This window comes from Oreochromis niloticus, linkage group LG18 (assembly GCF_001858045.2).
Source record: "Oreochromis niloticus isolate F11D_XX linkage group LG18, O_niloticus_UMD_NMBU, whole genome shotgun sequence".
NCBI classification, from domain to species: domain Eukaryota; kingdom Metazoa; phylum Chordata; class Actinopteri; order Cichliformes; family Cichlidae; genus Oreochromis; species Oreochromis niloticus.
In genome coordinates this window covers 21,031,386-21,050,884 of record NC_031982.2, presented here as the reverse complement: position 1 = coordinate 21,050,884, position 19,499 = coordinate 21,031,386, and the positions used below count along the sequence as shown (strand labels likewise).

Genomic DNA, 19,499 nt, shown 5'->3' with positions numbered 1-19,499 from the left:
GGTGTTCATGGTTAATGTTGGCTTAGATCAAAGTTTACAGACATCAGATTAAGTTGAAGATGATGACTGATTCGCTGAATTCTACCTTTTACAGTACTAGTTTATACTGTTTAAGAGTTGGAAATGAGCCTCGATAGCTCATTTAACATCTGCAACAAGAGCAGCAGCACAGGTCAGCTGATCACAGGCTGTACACAGAAACTACTGCCACTCACAACAGAAATTATTCTGACTTTTAAAAAGTGATTCTTTTTCCCACAATGAGTCACTACAACCAGCCTTGGAGTTCCTGCACCACACCCCACACCATCCCACTTTAAGGTGTGGAAACAAAGTCATCCATCCACAATGTATTAACACTGCATTAACACAGCCAAAAGCAAAAAGAGCTATTACGAAAATTAATTCTTTGTTCTGCGTGACAGATGTTTAAACAGACGACATTCATTAGAATTAGAAATTTAAGTTGAAAAAAGTTTGTATTTTATTTTAGCTTTGCACAAAAATATCTGGTAGAAATGTGCTCCAAAGATTTTTTACTTTTACACTTTCACAACATTTCAGAGCCTTTACTTTTTTACTTTTACCCAAGTAATGAAGTTGAATCAATATTTTCAACAGTATATTCACTACTACCTTAGTGACAATTGTGCATACATTTGCCAATTATGTTGTACATTCATAAGGTAGATGAACTCATCAAAACCCAATATAAAATATGGAATTCTTAAAATCGTGAGTTAAACTAAAAGAAGAAAGTCCAACAGTGGAGCTGAGATGAGCGTAACAGATCTGGCTTAAGCTGCAAAATACAGGAGAATCTGCATCACAAACTAGCAGTGTTAACCTTGTAAAGTATGAAAGGAAAAGTTTTCTGCCAGAAAGTTTTATTTTCTTTACAGTGTTCAGTCACACTTTAGTTAGATTAAGGTGATAGTGTATAACAGACTTTGAGCAATGTTTTCTCTTATTTGGTGTCAGCAGGCACTTTTATACACTCACCAGCCACTTCATTAGGTGCACCTGCTCAACCACTGATTAATGCAAGTATCCAATGAGCTGATCACATGGCAGCAACTCAGTGCATTTAGGCATCAGAATGAGGAAGAAAGGTGATTTAAGTGATATTGAAATTGGCATGGTTGTTGGTGCCAAATAGGATTTTCTCACACTACCATCTCTGGGATTTACAGAGACTAGTCTGAAAATCTAAATATTAAATATCCAGTGAGCGAGTGAAGCTACTGAGAAATGATGTAATGGAGTGGGGATGTTTTCTTGGCACACTTCAGGCCTCTTAGTAACAACTGAGCATTATTTAAACACAACAGACCACCCAAGCATTGTTGCTGATCATGTCCATCCCTTTACGACCATAGTGTAACCATTTCCTGATGGCTGCTTCTAGCAAGATAACAGGCTATGTCATAAAGCTTAAATCATATTAGAATGGAATGAGAAATCTGCATCATGGATCTGCAAATCTGCAGCAACTGTGTTTCGCTATTATGTCAATATGGGCCCAAATCTCTGAGAAACGTTTGCAGCACCTTGTTGAATCTATGCCACAAAGAATTAAGCAAGGTGTACCTAATAAAGTGTATATGTGACAAGTTAGTGCACATAATTAGTAAGCTACCACAGGTGCAATTCTACGTTTGCCAAGGTAGCTATGTTTGGAAACCTCCCAGAATGCACTGGAGCAATAGCAGCATGTATTTACAAGTCGTTTTATGCACATTCCCAATATTCCTGCATTTTGGAGTGTTACACAATATTTCACAATATGTCACTCAGAAATGTCCTCGTGCCTATTGTTTTAGTGTTTAAATGACAAAGTCCCGTTTTAAAATGTCAAATTAAATGCCATGTGTTCTGTCATTGTCATTTTAAGATAACTTTATCATCATAATGTTCTTCTTCTTCTTTTTTTTTTTTAGATTTACATACACACAATACACATGTAAAGAAAAAAAAGACTTTTTTGTCTTTGTCCGAGATTGCTAATATTTACTGAGTGTGCACGGTGTGTATTTTAAATTACAATAACTGTATCTCAACTCACTTGTTAATACACGGTCCACTAGGTGTCTCTGTTAGACCTTGAATTAAACTGCAGCTCCACCAACAGCACAGCTCTCTCCCTCGGAGGGCCTGTGGTACTAAAAATGATCAACGGACTTGATGTATATTGTGTCACTCTCCCAAGATAGTCCATGTATAGCTCTTTATCCACCGTATAGGCAACTCCACAAACATTACACCGTGACTGCATATTTATCACCAGTAGCATGCATATTCATGGGCAGGTTGATGGAGCTCGTGGAGGGATGTGTATGAGTTCTCAGCTCAGTGCTGAGTGCCGGAGCAGAAGGCGAATGTTAATTCAATTATACGGCAGCTGTTCCTTGGTGCCCATGGCCACTGTGTTTGCACTAGAACAGAAATCTTGTATTAGGTCCCTAGCCATAAAAGACCGTTGCCAGGCATGAGAATGGAGACTGCCTGTAACCAAAAGCCATCAACAGTATTTTAAAGAGCTTTTAATGCCTATTTTTGGCTTGATTGAGGAATCTGGTGCTGCTGAAATGTAAGATTTGAGAGATTTTTGCCGCTGCTGTTGTTGTTTTGGCTCACTATTGATTTACAGAGCTGTTGTTGTTTTTTGTAGTTGCTCTATTAAAGCAGCTTGGAAGTATAATGTGCAAATGAGTTTCCTTGCTGTATTAACTCCAGTCAAGGGTGACTGAATAGAGCGTGCATCCTGTGGTGATTGTTTCATCATATTGTCACTCTTTTCTTACTTTGTGCATGTGCACTGTGGAGTCATGCTCATGACTTGTATGTTTTAGGTCTTCAAATGTGCTCAAACAGAAGTCCGTACACGTCATGAAGAGAAGTACATTCAGCAAAGGGCTACGTGCATACAGTGTGAGGGAGCGTGTGCTGGTATTCGTGCTCCTCCCCACCTCCTGTCCGGGGCTCGGGCTTAGCTCCAGTTCTGCTTGATGCAGGAAGAGTAGGAGGAAGTGTGGGGGGAGGAGGGTGTGAAGGCATCCACCGGCCCTTACCTTCGTTACCCGGCTGTCTGAGACTTGCTCTGTGTAATTTAATCACACAGCCGCTGGCAGGAACCGCTGCTCTGATGTTACCTGGACCTGTTTGCTTTTCTTTCATCAAAAGGAAAACAGCCACACCTGCACGGAGGCTATGCTCAACTGCACATTGCATATTAATAATAACAGCACTGATGTCACTGATGTGGAAACTCATACACCCTTAGACCCATACACTCAAATGCAATGTTAATAAAAAGAGAAAAGATTATTTTCATCGATGATGTTGGTTTATAAAATAGACACAAATGCTCCCAGGACTCAAGAGTGACATCTGCAAATCGCTCGTGTTGTAATATTATCAATCCACAACCTAAATATGTTCAGTTTACCATCACCTAAGAAAGAAAATTGAGCACTAATGCGGTGGTACTACACTGAAGCAACACAACGATTGACCTTTCAGGACGCCGTTCTCTAACCTAACCAGAATTAACAGCACGTTTTTTCCACTTAACTACATGCGGTCATGTGATTGTGTGTGAAGTAGACATTGCATATCAAGCTGTTTAATAAAAATTAAACCCTTTCTATCCACTGGAAGGCGCACAGAGCTGTATTTAGAGTGACTGATCGAGAGCCCAGAATCAAAGGGGCCTGTGGCATGAGCTGCTAGTGTGTCTGGGAATTGGCCCAAGTCTTAAAGAGCCAAGCTTTCCTCATCTTGACTGGGGGCCGACCCCCAAATAGGAAGAAGCTATTTCTACTGGCAGCCAAGTGGTTGCTTTTCTGGAAGCCTGTCAGGTGAGGAGTGGTGGCTGCCAACTGTAACCCCCTCAGGTGGGCACAGGGGGCAGGACAGACCCTCATCATGGCTGCAGCATTGTGACACGCAGCAGATGATGCAAGTTGCAGAGGGCACTGAGCTCCCTAATGTCTCAAGACAAAGATCCTCTGTAAAAGACTACGGCGGTAATGGCTTAGAAAAACTCCAACATCCCAGACAACTGTGAGCAGCTCATTTGGAAGAGCAGCAAATGTAAGGCGTGAACACATTTTAATTCAGAAAGCAGTTGTTTAGTTATGCATACAGGAGCTGTAGAAATATGTTGTGTTGCTATGTTGTCTGGTCACTACTGACCTTCACAATGTGTTTCTACAAAGTTTTACTTTAAATAAAAAAATAATTAAAAAAAACAATCTGAAAATAATCTTTGAGCCTTCAGCACTCATAATGGCATTTTCATATTTTCTGATATGTTATACTCTAAAAATAAATCACTAATTAAATAAATATTGTTCCAGCCACCTGCTGTTGTTCAGTCCTCTGTTGTGGATTACTGTGACTATACTGGAGGTTTCCTGTGTTTTGAAGAGTTGTCTTGAACACTGCATATATTATTATTATAAATCTTTACACCACCTTACCTATATATACAAATGCAATTTTGCCTCAGTCTTTATATAAAAGACAAGTCCTGAAGCTGGGAGATGGGTGACTTGTTTTAATCAATACTGTATGCAAGTTTTTGCTAATTTCTTACAAATTTTTAATTATTAGAAGGTGAATGATAAATTTTAAATCATTTTAAAATGAAGAAATCCTCCATGTTAGTAATACATTTTGCCATTTAGCATTTATGGAAACTTAAAACAAATCTGCTTTATCTGCTTTAAAAAGAGCAGATAATGTACTGACAGAAAATTACAAGGATGTTTTAAAGTGATGGTTTTATTTTATCTAACATTCACTGGACCCGCGTTATTACTCGTTCTTAGTTTAATGAATATTGGTCGAACATTTTCTAGCTTGTACCTTCTATTAAAAGATATATCAAAAGTATTTTGTGTTCAGCTGCAGACTAAATAGATCCAATGTGAGAACTGAACTGGCCCTGTGAGTGATGTCACTGTACTAAAAGCCTGTTATCTTTTGCTTGCATTTACTGATGTTTCTTTGTTATGTTTACTGTATTTTTTCAGATTACATGGTGCATGAAATTGTAAAGAAACAAAATTATTTATGCAATTTTTATATACAACTGAAAAATGATCTTTGGTGATGGACTCCTAAGCATTAATCCTTGCTTTCAAAATTTCCCCTCAGAAATGAACAAACATTAATCACATTAATGAAATGAACAAGCACATTAATAAGGCTGTTTTTGACCATCTTTAATACCTCTTCCATTGATAGAAAGCAGCTCTGTGGCACAGAGATGGTACCATCCCAGCACTGGGAGGAAGAGCTGAGAATCCCAGTCTTAAAATAAAAACAAACAAACGTGTAAGTGTTTTATTATCCTTCAATAACCTTCAGCATCACAGACCTGTTAAGTGATGTGGACTTCCTAGATCATTTTTCATGTCTCACAGGTACCTCGGGCAATAACCTTCATTAAAGCCTGACTATAAAGCCCCAACACTCACAGTCTTTATTCTAAGCCCAGTTCATTCCTCTAGACTTCAGCACATATACTCTCTGGAAGAAAATACACAATCTCCAAATATTCATTTAGTGTTGGACAGTGAATTAAAAATAGTTTAGATGATTGGCTTTTTAAATAAATATTAAAGGTAAAACACTGCTCTTTTGACCAGCACATTAGAAGTCTGAAACTCTTATTTATGATGACAAGAAACAGGAACAGGGTTAGAGACTTGGTAACCCATGACCCATGAATTCAGGTAGTAATCATGTCTATCTGTTAGACTATAACTGAGCATCCACTTGCATGTGGCTGACCACATATTTTGATGCCGTTAGTCCTGGTTATAAATGTGTTGGGATACCTACTAAGATGAATTTGAGTCTGTTAAGACTCAAATATATACATTTTAAATCACCTTTTTAAGCAGCTGTGTGTTAGTGGCAGCCAGTAAATGAAAGATGGAGTAGCTTCCAAGTCTGTGAGGACAATGAGGAAGTTCAGCAGGGTGGGAAACAATCTGATTTAAATTTATAAAATAAATTAACATCACATTTTATTTAAGTCCATCAGAAAACGACTCTACTATTGTAATCTCTGACCTCATCAAATAGTTCCCTGATGATCTCAATCGCTAATTTCAGGTCTTCTTGAATAAAACATGATGGTAATTATGCAAATTATGTTCCCTAAAAAGAGGATAATGCAGAGTATGCTTTTAAGCTTGCAAAAAGTCACAACCTTGTGACTGATCATTTAGATCAGCAGCTTCGTTCGGGTCCATGGTTTTGAAAAGCTAAAGTGGAACTGATCAAAATGTTCAAGCCAAAGTTTCAAAAGGTGGGCTTAAAAAAATCAGTGGGTGGGGTCACTGTGGTTTTGTCCATCATATATATAGACTATCAACAAATGACTGACATTTAAGTCTGAGGCCTTACAATCAAAAGAACATTATTTCCATTTGCTGTAATTTTATATTTGGTATGGCACCCTGCCTTTCCATGTGTAGATGGGGTGGAGAGGAGCAGCAACATAACAGTACCATCGGTAATGACAGAAATGACAATGATTTGGTAAGATATAGTGCAAAAGAAGGAGCTGGTGTAGAGGTGGGCGGCAAAGTGGCTTGCAGCTACGCAGAAGCTGTGAGCAGGCTAAAACAGCTTAAAAAGCACGCCCTATGTGAGATTTATCAATCGGATGTGTAAAAGATTATCAGCTGATCCTTCAGGACTGGCACTGAGATTTGGACAGAGCCAAACTCTGCTAAGCCAACCTTCTACCATCTTTTTCATATTTAATAAGCAGACAGGAGAGTGATACTCAATTTTCATTTGGCAAGACAATGTTTACGCACATTTGCCAAAATGTTATCTTTATCAGGGAATATGAGCTCTGTTAGGAAAATCTTGTGAGACCTGGTTTTCAGATGTCTTTTTGCAGAAATATTTATTGTAGATTTTGTACCCAGAACAAGGAGGATGACATGTTTTTTTACAGAACATATCACCCAGCTCTTAAGGGTGTCCTCTCAAACGGAGCATTTATATCTTTTTAACAGTTTACCCTCCCTTCCTAACTACTAAAACAAGCTTGACTATCCTTGAGCCTACACCAAAATGGACACAAAAAAGTAATGAGACGAATGTGTCTGCAGGCTGGTGACAGTTGACACAATAGTATCTACCACTACAAAGTAAACTGAATTAAACTAAAAATGATCAAATTCAATTATTTCTCTTTTATGTTCAAACTGTTCAGTTTCAAAAGGGATCGGGGAAGCGAGGAAGCTTTCAGCTTCATTTATAAGGAACTTTATAAATTTCAAAGTGCCTTATAGCAAACATAAAGGACAACAGAAAAACAAAAGAAGGCAAAAGAGACCACAGGAGATGAGTGAAAAATAAAAACAAAAAAATAAGAACTGCTGGAATGGATGAGGACATTAAAAGATGAAAAGTGAAGGCAAGGGGAAGGGAAGAAAAAGTCATTTCAACACCAAAAGTGTCAATTAGGTGAGGAAACAGCATCACCATCATCATCCCAGGCCTTTGAGAAAAAAAAATCCTGAGCTGTTACAAAAAAATGTGTAAAAGTTGGCAAATCACTGAAGTCGTGCGCACATTAAAAACACTTGAAGTTTTTGATCCCTCAGTAAAGTAAAATAGCACTCTCTCTGCTGCCTTATGCCTCATGTTCATGGCTCTCCACCTATGCTCTGTGTCGACACACTGTATATAGTCGCTGGTGTCAGACGCCACCGCCTCTGTTTTTCTACTGCAGCAAATAGTATTTCTCATCCATATCATGCAATACTTATATAAAAGTAAAGATGTGAGTCTTACTTAAATATGATATCTGACACATTTTTATTCATCTTATCACTTTCTGTGTATGGAAGTGTGGCTTTCTACCACAACAGATTGTCACAGCCACTTTGAGCGTGTGTGAACAGATTGTGCTTTGAAAAAGAAACGAGCGCCTGCAGCAACATCTCACGTCTGCGTCCCGACTCTGTCTGAAAACGGGACCAACATCTTTACATTATACATTTTCAAAAACATATCCATTATTCATATCTCCATATTTTAATGCTATTAGCACTTCTGTGCCACCCACCTAAATACCTGGGTGTCTGCTATCAAAGGAGCAGCGACAGTCTGAGTTACTTTGTGCATAAAGAAATGAGTTGAGATTAAGAAAGCGGTGCAGTGGTCGACCATCACATAAAATTTAATTAGATCTATGAGGTGATTTTATTGCCGTATACTGTGGGATTTTAGATTCAAAACACAAAAGGACTCTGGAGAAAGTTCCCTTTTACCTCGAACCAGAGTGATTTTGTTGATAGGTAACAAGGCAAGTGCACACACATACACACACAATGCTCCACCTGTGTGGGTGGGGGGTGTGGCCACTCAGCAGCTGAGTGGGGCAGCATATGGAGTTTCTAATTGGGTAGAACAGCACAGCTGGAGGACTCCAGTCCAGGACCTGGCCTCTGGTAATCAGTCCCACAATCCTCAGCCCTCCTCTGCACATCCATCGGGCTGCATGCAAGCCACTGATAGGCGGGCAGGTGGGGTTCAGTCTCAACACTGTAACCAACAAGAAACTTGTCCACTCAGAGGTTTTCAGCTGGAGCATGACTCAATGTAGACTAATGTCACACAGCGTGCAATAAGAAGACCTCATTCATTAATTTAAGGCAAAATATCAAAATTAAAAGAGCTCAGAATTCTGAACGGCTCCTGTTTCAGGAATGTTTGCATGTGTGCAGTACTTTACTGCTGTGAATGGTCAAGGCAGAGACCGTTTTACTGCTTTATATAATATGATGTGATAAGGTGTTTTATTTTATGAGCTGTGTAAAAAAGTAATGAGAAAAGTAGCCAGTAACTTCAAATGAAAACATATTGTGTAATATATAATAAATCCATCCATCCATCCATTTTTCTCCTGTTTATCTGAGGTGTGGGCTCAGCCTTTCCTATGGGCTCTTCTACGAGGACAACAAGATGGTTCCAAACCAGCCACACGATGCAATCTTTCCATTGTGCCCAGAGTGTGCCCTAGATTTTTTAAATTTTCTTTTTACCTTTCTCTTTTTTTTGTATATGTGTATTATATGGACATAAAAATCTAAAATAAATATGTGCCTTTCTTCTCATGACATAGCCATGTTTAATCCAGAAATGAGGGCTCCATTTTTAATCTCCCTGCATACCAGAGTGCTTAAGGTTAACTGTTTCCTCCCCTGCTGATGTCAGTATCAAGTCATGGAGTGATTGCTCCACAACAAAGAAATAAAAATCACAAATTCTTCTTTGTTTTGTTTTTGTTTTTATGTATTTATTTTCCAATATGCTGAGATTTCAAACTGGGTTCTGCTTGTCAGGTTTTACAAATGTTTCCCAGAAAATGATGGCAATCACCTCACACTGTTTCCACATCCACTAAATGCTTAATATGATCGACAGCTTAAATTCCTAACCAAAGCCTTTTTCAATAAATATTGTTTTTATTCTGGATACGTGAAACACAATGTTCATAGAAACTCCTAGAAACAAACCAACGTTACTATCGTAGTAACAGAAAATGAGCAGACAGACAAACATAATGCCTATTGTAAACAACAATGCATTTACATAGTAATAATAATAACAATAATAATAACAAAGGTTTTTTGTTTTCTTTGTTTGCAAGCTGCAAGCATTCATGCTCAGTCTATTGGTAAAACGTCCACTGTATTCTACTGCGCACAATATCTGGTCACAATTACAAAAATATGAAATATTTTAATTATATTTATGCTTGGGCATTAAAATCACTACTGTTAAGAAAGAGTTAGGGCTTCATTAGGAATTTAAAACAGTTAAAACTGACTTACTTTGACTTATTTAATTAAAATTCAGCTTTTATTCTTGTTATATTTTGTGACTGATACTGTAGGTTGTGCAGCTTAGTCTATTTAAATATAGGGGAAAAGAGTAAAAAGGACGGTATATTCTTGAGGCTTCACAAAAGAGCAAAATAGATTTGGGAGGATGCTATCATCAACACTAAAAGGATAAATGTGCCAACAACAGGTTTATGGTGTGAATTATTATCAACAGCAACTGAAGTGTTCATCTGGGTATCAACAAGTACTCAAAATAAATGGCTCGCACTCGTATGTGGCACTTTGTAAGCACTTCCTCATTTAGCTTTTGTGTTTTGAGTTGGGGTAATTGTACATGCAGCTCAGTTTAAGGCAATGCAATAAAAATACCACTGAGACACTGAAAATTGGCATTAAAGGCTTCATTACATCGTCAGTGTGAGATCAGAGTCAGAGGCAGAGATTTTTCTCTAAAGAAACTCCACGTTACATTTCGGACAGGATCACGTTTTACTACCACACCGTTGCCATCTTTTCCAACCACTTCACCTTACACTCATCATCCAGACACAATTTCCCCTTAACTGCTGACATCAATTGAGAAATGCTTGCAACTCAGCGTGCGATCCATGGCGCCTTCATTTGCAGCTCTGCACCACGCACCGTGCCTATAAAAGCTGATAATGTGATAATTAAAAGAGCTGACAGCAAGAACTGTCAGCGAGACACTCTGATTTACCAACCTCTGCTATTTATTAAACCTCTCAAATTACAATGCTTCCACCCTTGAAGTGTACACGTATTATATCAAATGCAATAATTACTGAACTTAGAACTGCTGTGAATGAAGGAGAAGTTAAGGAGTCTCGGTGGATGACAGCTTGATAAAATCTGCCCAGTAAACATCTGAAACAAGGGTTTCTAACAGACAAAAGATCACTGCCATGTCTTTCTCTCTCTCTCTCTCAACCACACCATGATTTATTACCTGAAAAGACAAGAGAACTAATTAGTGGAGTAATTAATTAATATAAATTTGCATATTTGCATTTGCAATTAGTGCAGTCAACTGATTAGTCTGAGATGGGGAGTTTGACTCTTCAGTATGTGTGAGTGTGTATGTGTGTGAGATGTGTGTGTGTGTTTGCTGGACCAGAACGCTGAGCAGACCAGCTGAGGCATTTTTGGGGGAAGGCAGTGATGCTTTTTTTCTTTCATAGATCTATACATGTACTTTGGATGTGTTCTTGTAAAGTATATGTGCTGGCCCACATGCACACTAGCCTGTCTCACACACATTAGGCTAAGTGTTTGCACATTCGGTGCTGTGTGTACACGCTGTCATTGTCACCGTAGAAACTGCGACTTACTTGGGCCTCGGTGCTCGGAAGTCAAACCAAGATGTAATCAGCTCTCCGTGGCTCATTCTGCTGATCGATGTCTTGTAATGTCCAATACAAAGAGATTGATAAGTTGTTTTAATTGATTATCCTTTCAACAAGGTCATTCACACACATACGTTTGCATGTGTGTGTGAGTGTGAATCAGTGCGCTTGTGTATGTGTGTTCCACATAACTGAGGTGTGCATATACCCATATCGAGTGCCAGCTGTGCCCCAGTGTGGAATTGGCAGCGTGCCACTGGGCCTTTTCCACTGGGTGTGCTTAATGTCTATGGTACTGAGGTACCAACACTGCGCATGCCACCTCTTTTATGCTTACCATCCTTTGCATTTAAGGTTTCTGTAGGAATTTCTTAAACCATTTTGAACCTAACTGTTTTTTTTACTATCTTTCCCATCACAGTAAGCTGAATATCTTGGAGATCTGGACTTGGATAAGGAAAGGCATCTCTGGAAAATGTGAAAACTATTTTATTTCACAGACCCAACAATCAAATAGTGTTCACCAGATAAATAGATGACCTCTTTTGCAATGCGCTAACTATAGAAATCTTAGTGTTGGTTGTCTCAAAGACACTAAAATAAGTAAACTATAATAAAATACAAGAAAGCCTAACTGCATTGCTGGATACCACTCAAGGTAATATGTTACCTTTCTAATATGTAGACATAAAATGAGAAAACTTTAATAAAAACAACACAAATAAAAGAACTGATTTAAAAGCTAAAGAATAAAAATGGCTTTTCAAACAGGTTTTAAAAGTTTCTAATAATGGAGAGGTCCTGATGCGAAGGGGCAGTTTGTTCCAAAGTTTCGGAGCAGCAGCTGCAAAGGCTCAATCTCCTCTGTGCTTTAATCTGGAGCTCGGGACAGCTAGGAGCATTTGCTCAGCTTCAGTAATCTGGAGGGAGCGTGCAAACTTTAAAGGTTAGAGAGGTAAAAAGTTGCCAACCCAACCCAACAATTATGAAATCAGTTCAAAATCTGACTGGCAGCCAGAATAGTGATGGTAGTATGGGAGATATGATCTTAGACCCAAACAATCCATCTATGTAGATAACAATCATTATGAATACTTTTTATGCACTCCAGCTTCAGTACATTGTTTGCTAACTGCATTACCAGCTTCTCTTTTGTTTCTTGAGAGGAGCATTTAAAAAAGTATTCATTAACTAACTAAGCATTTTAACAGTAACCTTCCCTTTGCCACCAAGAGGGCGGTGCATTCAGTGAGGGTAATCAAATAGTAAACTGACCATATGAGCATTGCATTAACAAAAACATTGCTTTTGATTCCAAAAGCACAAAGAAACAGACACAGAAATGAACACTGTTACCACTGTTACTGATATAATCTGGGGTTTTGTAGATGCCGGAGAGGTCAAAGATCCTTTTTTTTGTAATGTTTTGGAAATATTTGGGAGAAGTCATGATCCAAAGAGAGCATCACTCACATATTCACTCACTCACAGGTGTAGAACATCTCTTGTTTTTTCACCTGTTTTACAGCTGCTGCTCCTGAGACACCGCAATGTGTCATTTCCAAAAGTCAAGTCAAAATGATGCATATGAAGAATTCTCACAAAACCTGTGACGCTCATGCTGTTAAGGTGGGTCCTGAACCCTTAATAATAAATGAGACTAAATGCTGTAATTGAATCCCCTTTGACCCAAATATAAAAGCTTTTTTTCCCCTCATTTACTTTTGCACCCAAATTTCCAATTGTTTTAATTAATTTATTAATGTAATTTAATTTGGGATGTGGGAGAGGGTTTTTTAAGCTTTCTCTCCCCCGCACAGCTTTTATTTGCGTATACTTAGCTCTGCATGGATCACATAGTGCGGAAAGTAATAATCTGTCTACCTGTTGAGAATCTCTGCAAACTCCCTCCAATTTTCCAGACAAAAAGACATTAATTCATCTTTCTTACGGGGAGATGCAGATATTAGTTGTTATCCCTCTCCGGTCTCTGTTTCTGACGGTAAACGCGGGCCTCCCGGTGCCCATTACCGGAGCTGCCAGATGATCGGTACGGAGCGGAGGTCCCGTGGGACAATGAACACGTGGTCTCGGCTGCCACAAGACGTCAGCGGCAGATGGCATGGGTACCCGCTGTTGGCATGAGTGTCATTCCTCAAAGAGAGAGGGAAAGGGAAGAGAGGGAGGGAGAGTGAGAGTGAGAGAGGGGAAGGGAAGAGCAGATCACAGCATAGCAGAGAAAAGAGAGTGCGCAGAATTAAGCTCTTTCTTCCAATTTGGTAGCTTGCGAGTGAAGAAGCTGAAGCGCAGATTCAGAGGAGATATTTGGGAACATGCAAGGTACATGCTGACCAGAGGTTAGTAATATTTTTGTTCGCAATTTGTTGACTGATCATGCGCTTTTATTCTGGGATAAAACGTGGTTAAATACGTGGCGTAGAATTGGCTAGTTTTGGACTCAGATTCGGAGCAAACATAAACTTTAATGTGATGTAATATAAGGTTTAAAACATGGCTATTTTTCACAAATCCAAAGGCAATTAAGTGTAATGCCTTTGAAAAGGTAGCAAGCCGTGACACTGGCCTTGCTTGCCAATTTGTTACTCTTCCTCTTGGGAGGGCTCATTCACGAGGTAATTAACTGACAACCTTCAAAAGACGTCGGTGTTCTACCTTGTCCTTATAGTTTATGTTTCCGCTTTGATTTTACAGGAAATATGTTGACACTGCCATTCGAGGAACCTCATATAATGTGTGAGCCGCGGTTTGGTGCCAATTATCCCCGTGAAAGCTTACCTGAGAGCCTGGAGCAGGAGCGACAACATAACCCTGACAGATCCAACTCAGACATGAGGGAGGTCGAGGACGACATCTCCGACAGAGATGAGGACGAGAGAGAGGACGATCAGGATGAAAATGGGCTTCCTAAAAAGCGAGGCCCCCGAAAAAAGAAACCGGGCAAAGAGCAGGTTGACAGGGCCAAACTCAGGCGCCAGGAAGCCAACGCCCGAGAGCGCAGCCGGATGCACGGCTTGAACGCCGCGCTAGAGAGCCTGCGCAAAGTTGTGCCGTGCTACTCCAAAACTCAGAAACTGTCCAAGATTGAGACCCTCAGACTGGCCAAAAACTACATCTGGGCCCTGTCAGAGACTCTGAGCGCAGGAAAGAGACCGGACCTCCTCGCCTTCGTACAGACTTTGTGTAAAGGATTATCTCAACCAACGACCAACTTGGTGGCCGGTTGTTTACAGCTGAACGCTAGAAACTTCCTCACAGACCACAACGGAGAGGTGATGTTCTCTGGGAGGGCGCCCTACGATGCCATGTACTCGTATCCTGGATCAGACATGAACACGCCCCCCGGCCACAGCGGGAGCAGCTTGGACAGTAGCGCCAAGCCGTTCCGTCACTACAGCTACAGCAGCGCCTACGAAACCTACTACGAAAACCAGTCCCCGGAGAGCGGGAGCCCGCATTTCGACGGCCAGCTGAGCCCACCAATGAACTTTAATGGGATTTTCTCCCTAAAACACGACGACCCGCCTGAGTACGGCAAAAATAGCCACTATGGCATGCGCTACTGCAGTGCGCCAGGGCGCACGGCTCTTGCGCACAACTCCATGTACCGAGTCTCCCCAGAGGCCCGTTTCCCTTACGATCTGCACGTCCGCAGCCAGTCCTTCCAAGCACAAGGAGAAGTTAATGGCTCTTTCCACAATTAATCAATCAGCTGGACAAAGTTCAAGCTTGAGAAGCGATGCAATTTCCCTCCACAGATGTCGCGAGTGGAATGAAATTGACTCAGACAGGCTGATGCACTGCAAAAATGCCAACTGAAACCAGTCATTTTTTGTGTGTTTTGAAAGATGATACGAAGCCAGAAGTTCAGATGAAAGGGATTCACAAGTTTCTTGTTGTTGTTCAGTTTCATCCGTCTCAATATAGACTTTAAACACACACACACACACACACACACACACACACGCACACACACACACACACACACACACACACACACACACACACACACACACAGACACCACCTGAAGTTTTTGTTTCGTAAAAAAAGGGGAACAATCTGTCTGAAGGCCTAAATTCAAGATTTTCTGGTACAATGCAGAGAATCTGTTTTCAAACAGATGTGGTCTAAAACAATTAATTGAAGGTGCAGATTTGGAGTAAATCGTTTGCAGTTAGAGTGCATTATTTGTACGTGTTCGTTAATGGCCATAGTGCAGATGTCGCTAATTGAGTTTACATAAAGCCGATATGATTAATTAAATTTTCTGCTTATTTGAAAACATTACTGCAGTCACTTAAAACGATTTTTGAGGCAAAACTAAAGAAACAGAAATAAAACAAAAGTTTATCGGGGACGTTTACTGAGACATGATTGGAGTTCAGAGATTCAGTCTCCTAGCAATAAAGGTCAATTTAGCTATGCAAGGCAGCCAAATGCAATCTTTGCTTATTAAAAATAATATATGTCTGCTTCTTCTCACAAGGCGTCCCGCTCAATCTAAGATCTAATTGAAAAGACGGCAATTATAGCCACATAGATATTTTATAGAAAGCCAGTGAGTTCAGGAGATATGTCATCCAATGATGTCATCCAGATTGCTCCTATAAATACAGGAAGTTGCGGGGAAAAAACACGTCACAGCTGAACGCTTTGGTATTTGGAGAGGTGAGCGTGTTAACGCGGTGAATGTAAATTTTTATTGTATTTATTTATTTGAGCTTATTTAATGAAGTCCGTCAAATTGAATGTGAATAATATATTATAAAAAATATTGTAAAAAAAAAATCAACAGTGTTCACTCTTATGTGCATTTTAAAGTTTGTTTACGTTGCATTGTTGTAAATTTCACCACAAGCTGAAAGTCCAGCACTGGCAGGAGAAATGCATTTTGTGTCAGGTGAACAAAATGCGTCAAAAACTATATGAATCCTAACAACATGCCTTAAAAAGAGACGATGACCATCAATATGCAACGAAATGAAAGTTTTGGATAGTTTGATGTGAACTTTTTACTCTTCCTTGTTCCTCCCGAGGAGCAGCTGTGATGCACTTCATGTACTTCTGCACAATGTTGGTGACTGCTCATAAATTCTGTTGATTTTGTAACTTTAACCGAATGCTGAATGATTTTTGGATGTTTCTCCTTTATTTCTGCATTTACTGATAACCCTTCCCTTCAACCCCACCACACACACACACACACACACACACACACACACGCACTCCTGAAAACTCGTTATGGATCGAAATATTCGTGAAGTAATGTGTTAATGTTTTGTGATGTGTTTGTCGCAATAAAATGTAGAGGCTGTGAGAGGCTTCATGTGGTAGCCCAGCTTCTCAGCTTTCTGTGAAAGTGATCGACGGCAGACGGCAATTAAGAAAAAAAAATAATGGTTAGAAAAAAAAAAATAATATAAGAATGCCCCGAGCGTTTTTATGTATTTATTTTTAGGAACATGAATCGTGAAATAACCTCGAAGGTGACACAGGGCTATCGTAGCAACCACAGACTCAAGTTTCCAGCAAGCCATGTTAAAAATACACACGCTTACACTGAAAGTAATTATAATAATAATATCGAAGAACTAAAACTTGATTTTGAAGTTCTGTGTCTAAAATGGTTTTCCGATACAATTTGATTTAATTTCAGCTGATCAGATGGTTGATTTGTGTCAAATGCCCACGAGCTGTTGGATATCATCCAAATCCCACAGCTCCCGGTGTTGAAAAAAAGGGAATCCGACAGTCCAATTCACAGAGAAACGAAAAAGAAAAAGAAATAAATAATAACAACAACAACAATAATAATAACTTCAGATAAATTTCCGGTGTTCTAAAATTATCCCGTACATGTCTTTCTTTATCTTCCCATGATGTGATTTAATTTAATGGAGGCTACACTTGCTGATACCGTCTTAGTGGGGAAATTTTTATAGTTACTTTTTTCAAAGTGATTTAAAATTTCATGTAAAGTTATTCTGTTTATTTAACTGAAAAAAGTGGGAAAGGGAAGGTTCCTCCTTTTTATGTCATCGCGATAAAGAACAGTCCGCCCTCCGCAGCGCATTGTTGTTATTAGTAGTATCATTTGTGTGGTTTAGATGTATAACGAATCCGGAGTTTTACTCTCATTATTCATTTTTTTCTTTACTGTATCACCATCAACGATGAAACAATAATTATTACATTTCCCTGTTTTAGTCAAACTCTCAGCAGTGTCACCTTTCATTATTGGCGCTGCAGGATTCACGTTTGAAGAAAGACATTGATTTAGCAGAAAACAACTCAGGCTAACTGTTACGGTTTTATATAAACGACGTGAGAACCTGAAGAACTCTTTGCTCAACTCGTCGGAAGTTAGAAGACTGAAAGTGAAAAGTTTGGCTATAAATCATCACTAACTGTAGCACACACACACACACACACACACACACACACATTACAAATAAAGTAAGACCTAAAGTAATTACGCAAATTTTGCTGGTGCATTTGATAAATGTCCAGTTCCGACATGGAAAGTTAAGTTGGTGGAAAAAATCGCAAATCGGGAGTGACAGATAGATCTCAAACTTCTAAATGGTTTCACAAACCAGACAAAACCAAACTCATTTTATTTTTGTTATTTACGTTGATGTACTCTAACTGTATTTACAGAACTTTATTTCCAAAAATCAAGAAACATCCTCTCAAAAAACAAACAAACAAAAAACCCACACAAAAATCAGTGAAGAATTATTTAAATTTATTTTAACTAAAAAAAGTCTCACATATCCAGTTAGAGTTATAGAGCTCCCCTCTAACCCACACCCGTTTCCCCCCCCCCCCCCAAAAAATCCCATTCGTAGTCCAACTTCTAACACGGGTGTAGGTGTGTATGTGTGTGTGTGTCTGCGAGCGTGTTTTTTTTTTTTTTTTCTTTTGAGGAAAAGCAGGTTCAAATCCCTCGTGGAGCTCCCTACAGAAGCTGACGAGGGTAAGTGGGAGTGCAGGGAGGAGGGTGCCACACGCCCACGGGGTTCAAAGGGCGGCGTGCTGCAGTTTAGCACGGGGTCAAACGTGTACAGGCACATTCAATTCATGCAGCTCATTAAGCCTGGTGGCGAGAGCGAGAGAGACAGTTGGAGAAAGAAGTAAAGGAGAAATGCAGAGGGGAAGAGAGAAAGAGGGGGAGAGGGTGCGAGCGAGCATATGGCCCGGCTCTGTGTGGGAGGTGAAGGACAGTAATGTGGGGTATATACTGTACGGAGGTACATTTGTAATCGGAGACGTGGTGTCATAATTAGTGCAAAAACAATCATCGCGTTTCTATAGCGATGAGTTGCAAAATGACAATGATCATCAGAGAAGTTGTGAAGAGTTTAGTGCAATCTCCACGCGCAGAAAAACGCGTGCGCAAAAAAATGCATCTTTATATATAAAAATATACTGCTTTGTGATATATTATGGTAATTTATTGTAATCAGGAGCATTTTCCTGCACTGTCTGAAAATCTGAGCACCAGTCAAGAAAAATGAAAATAATGTTCCCCGCCACGTCGGCAAGCATCCTCAAATTTTGTGCCATTCCCAAGCCCCAGATGGTGTGGGATGGGAAACGTTCCCCCATTAAATTCCTAATAATCATTTCTCCTGCGGAATCGGGGGTGGTGGCAGTGGGGATGGAGGAGGGCTGGGTGCGAGTGTGTGTGTGTGTGTGTGTGTGTGTGTGTGCAGAAGAAGGGGGTGGGGGTGTGGGGTGGGGATGAGAAGTGAGGATTGGGATGGGGGGTGAGGGGAGTAGAGGGATTTGGTGTTTTAATTAGACAGATTTAAGGAGCGGGAGCCCCCCTTTCTCCTTTAAAGTGTGTGTGTGTAGAAACACTCTGATTCATTTATGCTTATATTCCTGTGAGCGTGTGAGAAAAATTATACGTATGAGCAGAGGCGTCGGTGTGCGTGGATGTGTGTGTGGCGCAGGTCACGCCAGGGCTGATGCTGCCGCAGAGGAGGCCTGACACTCCAGTACTACGGGCCAGGATCTCATTAACGTGTCAGATTGGTGGATCAGTCTCTCTGGCAGCCGGCCCGGCCTCTCACAGGAAGTACTTTCTCTCTATCTGTGAACTTGGCACTGAAAGGTTAGACAGGGAGGGAGATGTGGGGGATATATTGCCCTCGGGGAGAGAGGAGAGGAGAGACAGAGGCATTAATTATAGTATTTGGTCAGATTGGATAAATATTGGGT

The 19,499-nt window shown here is 40.0% G+C and overlaps 1 protein-coding gene across 1 annotated transcript; it reads left to right on the top strand.

Annotated features, from left to right (window-relative positions):
* Positions 1–13,358: 13,358 nt before the first annotated feature.
* neurod6b (neuronal differentiation 6b) lies at positions 13,359–16,385 on the top strand. The gene is made up of 2 exons (XM_003438067.5): positions 13,359–13,608; positions 13,964–16,385. Exons 1-2 carry the CDS (start codon positions 13,374–13,376, stop codon positions 14,971–14,973), a joined length of 1,245 nt encoding a protein of 414 aa, XP_003438115.3. The 5' UTR covers positions 13,359–13,373; the 3' UTR covers positions 14,974–16,385.
* The last annotated feature ends 3,114 nt before the right edge of the window (positions 16,386–19,499 follow it).

What these genes read in the sequence shown, in the direction of transcription:
- neurod6b (XM_003438067.5), top strand. Translation starts at nt 13,374, where the DNA reads ATGGGTACCCGCTGTTGGCATGAGTGTCATTCCTCAAAGAGAGAGGGA. An exon ending in AAGGTACATGCTGACCAGAG is followed by an intron (nt 13,609 to 13,963) that starts GTTAGTAATATT and finishes TTGATTTTACAG; the next exon opens with GAAATATGTTGACACTGCCA.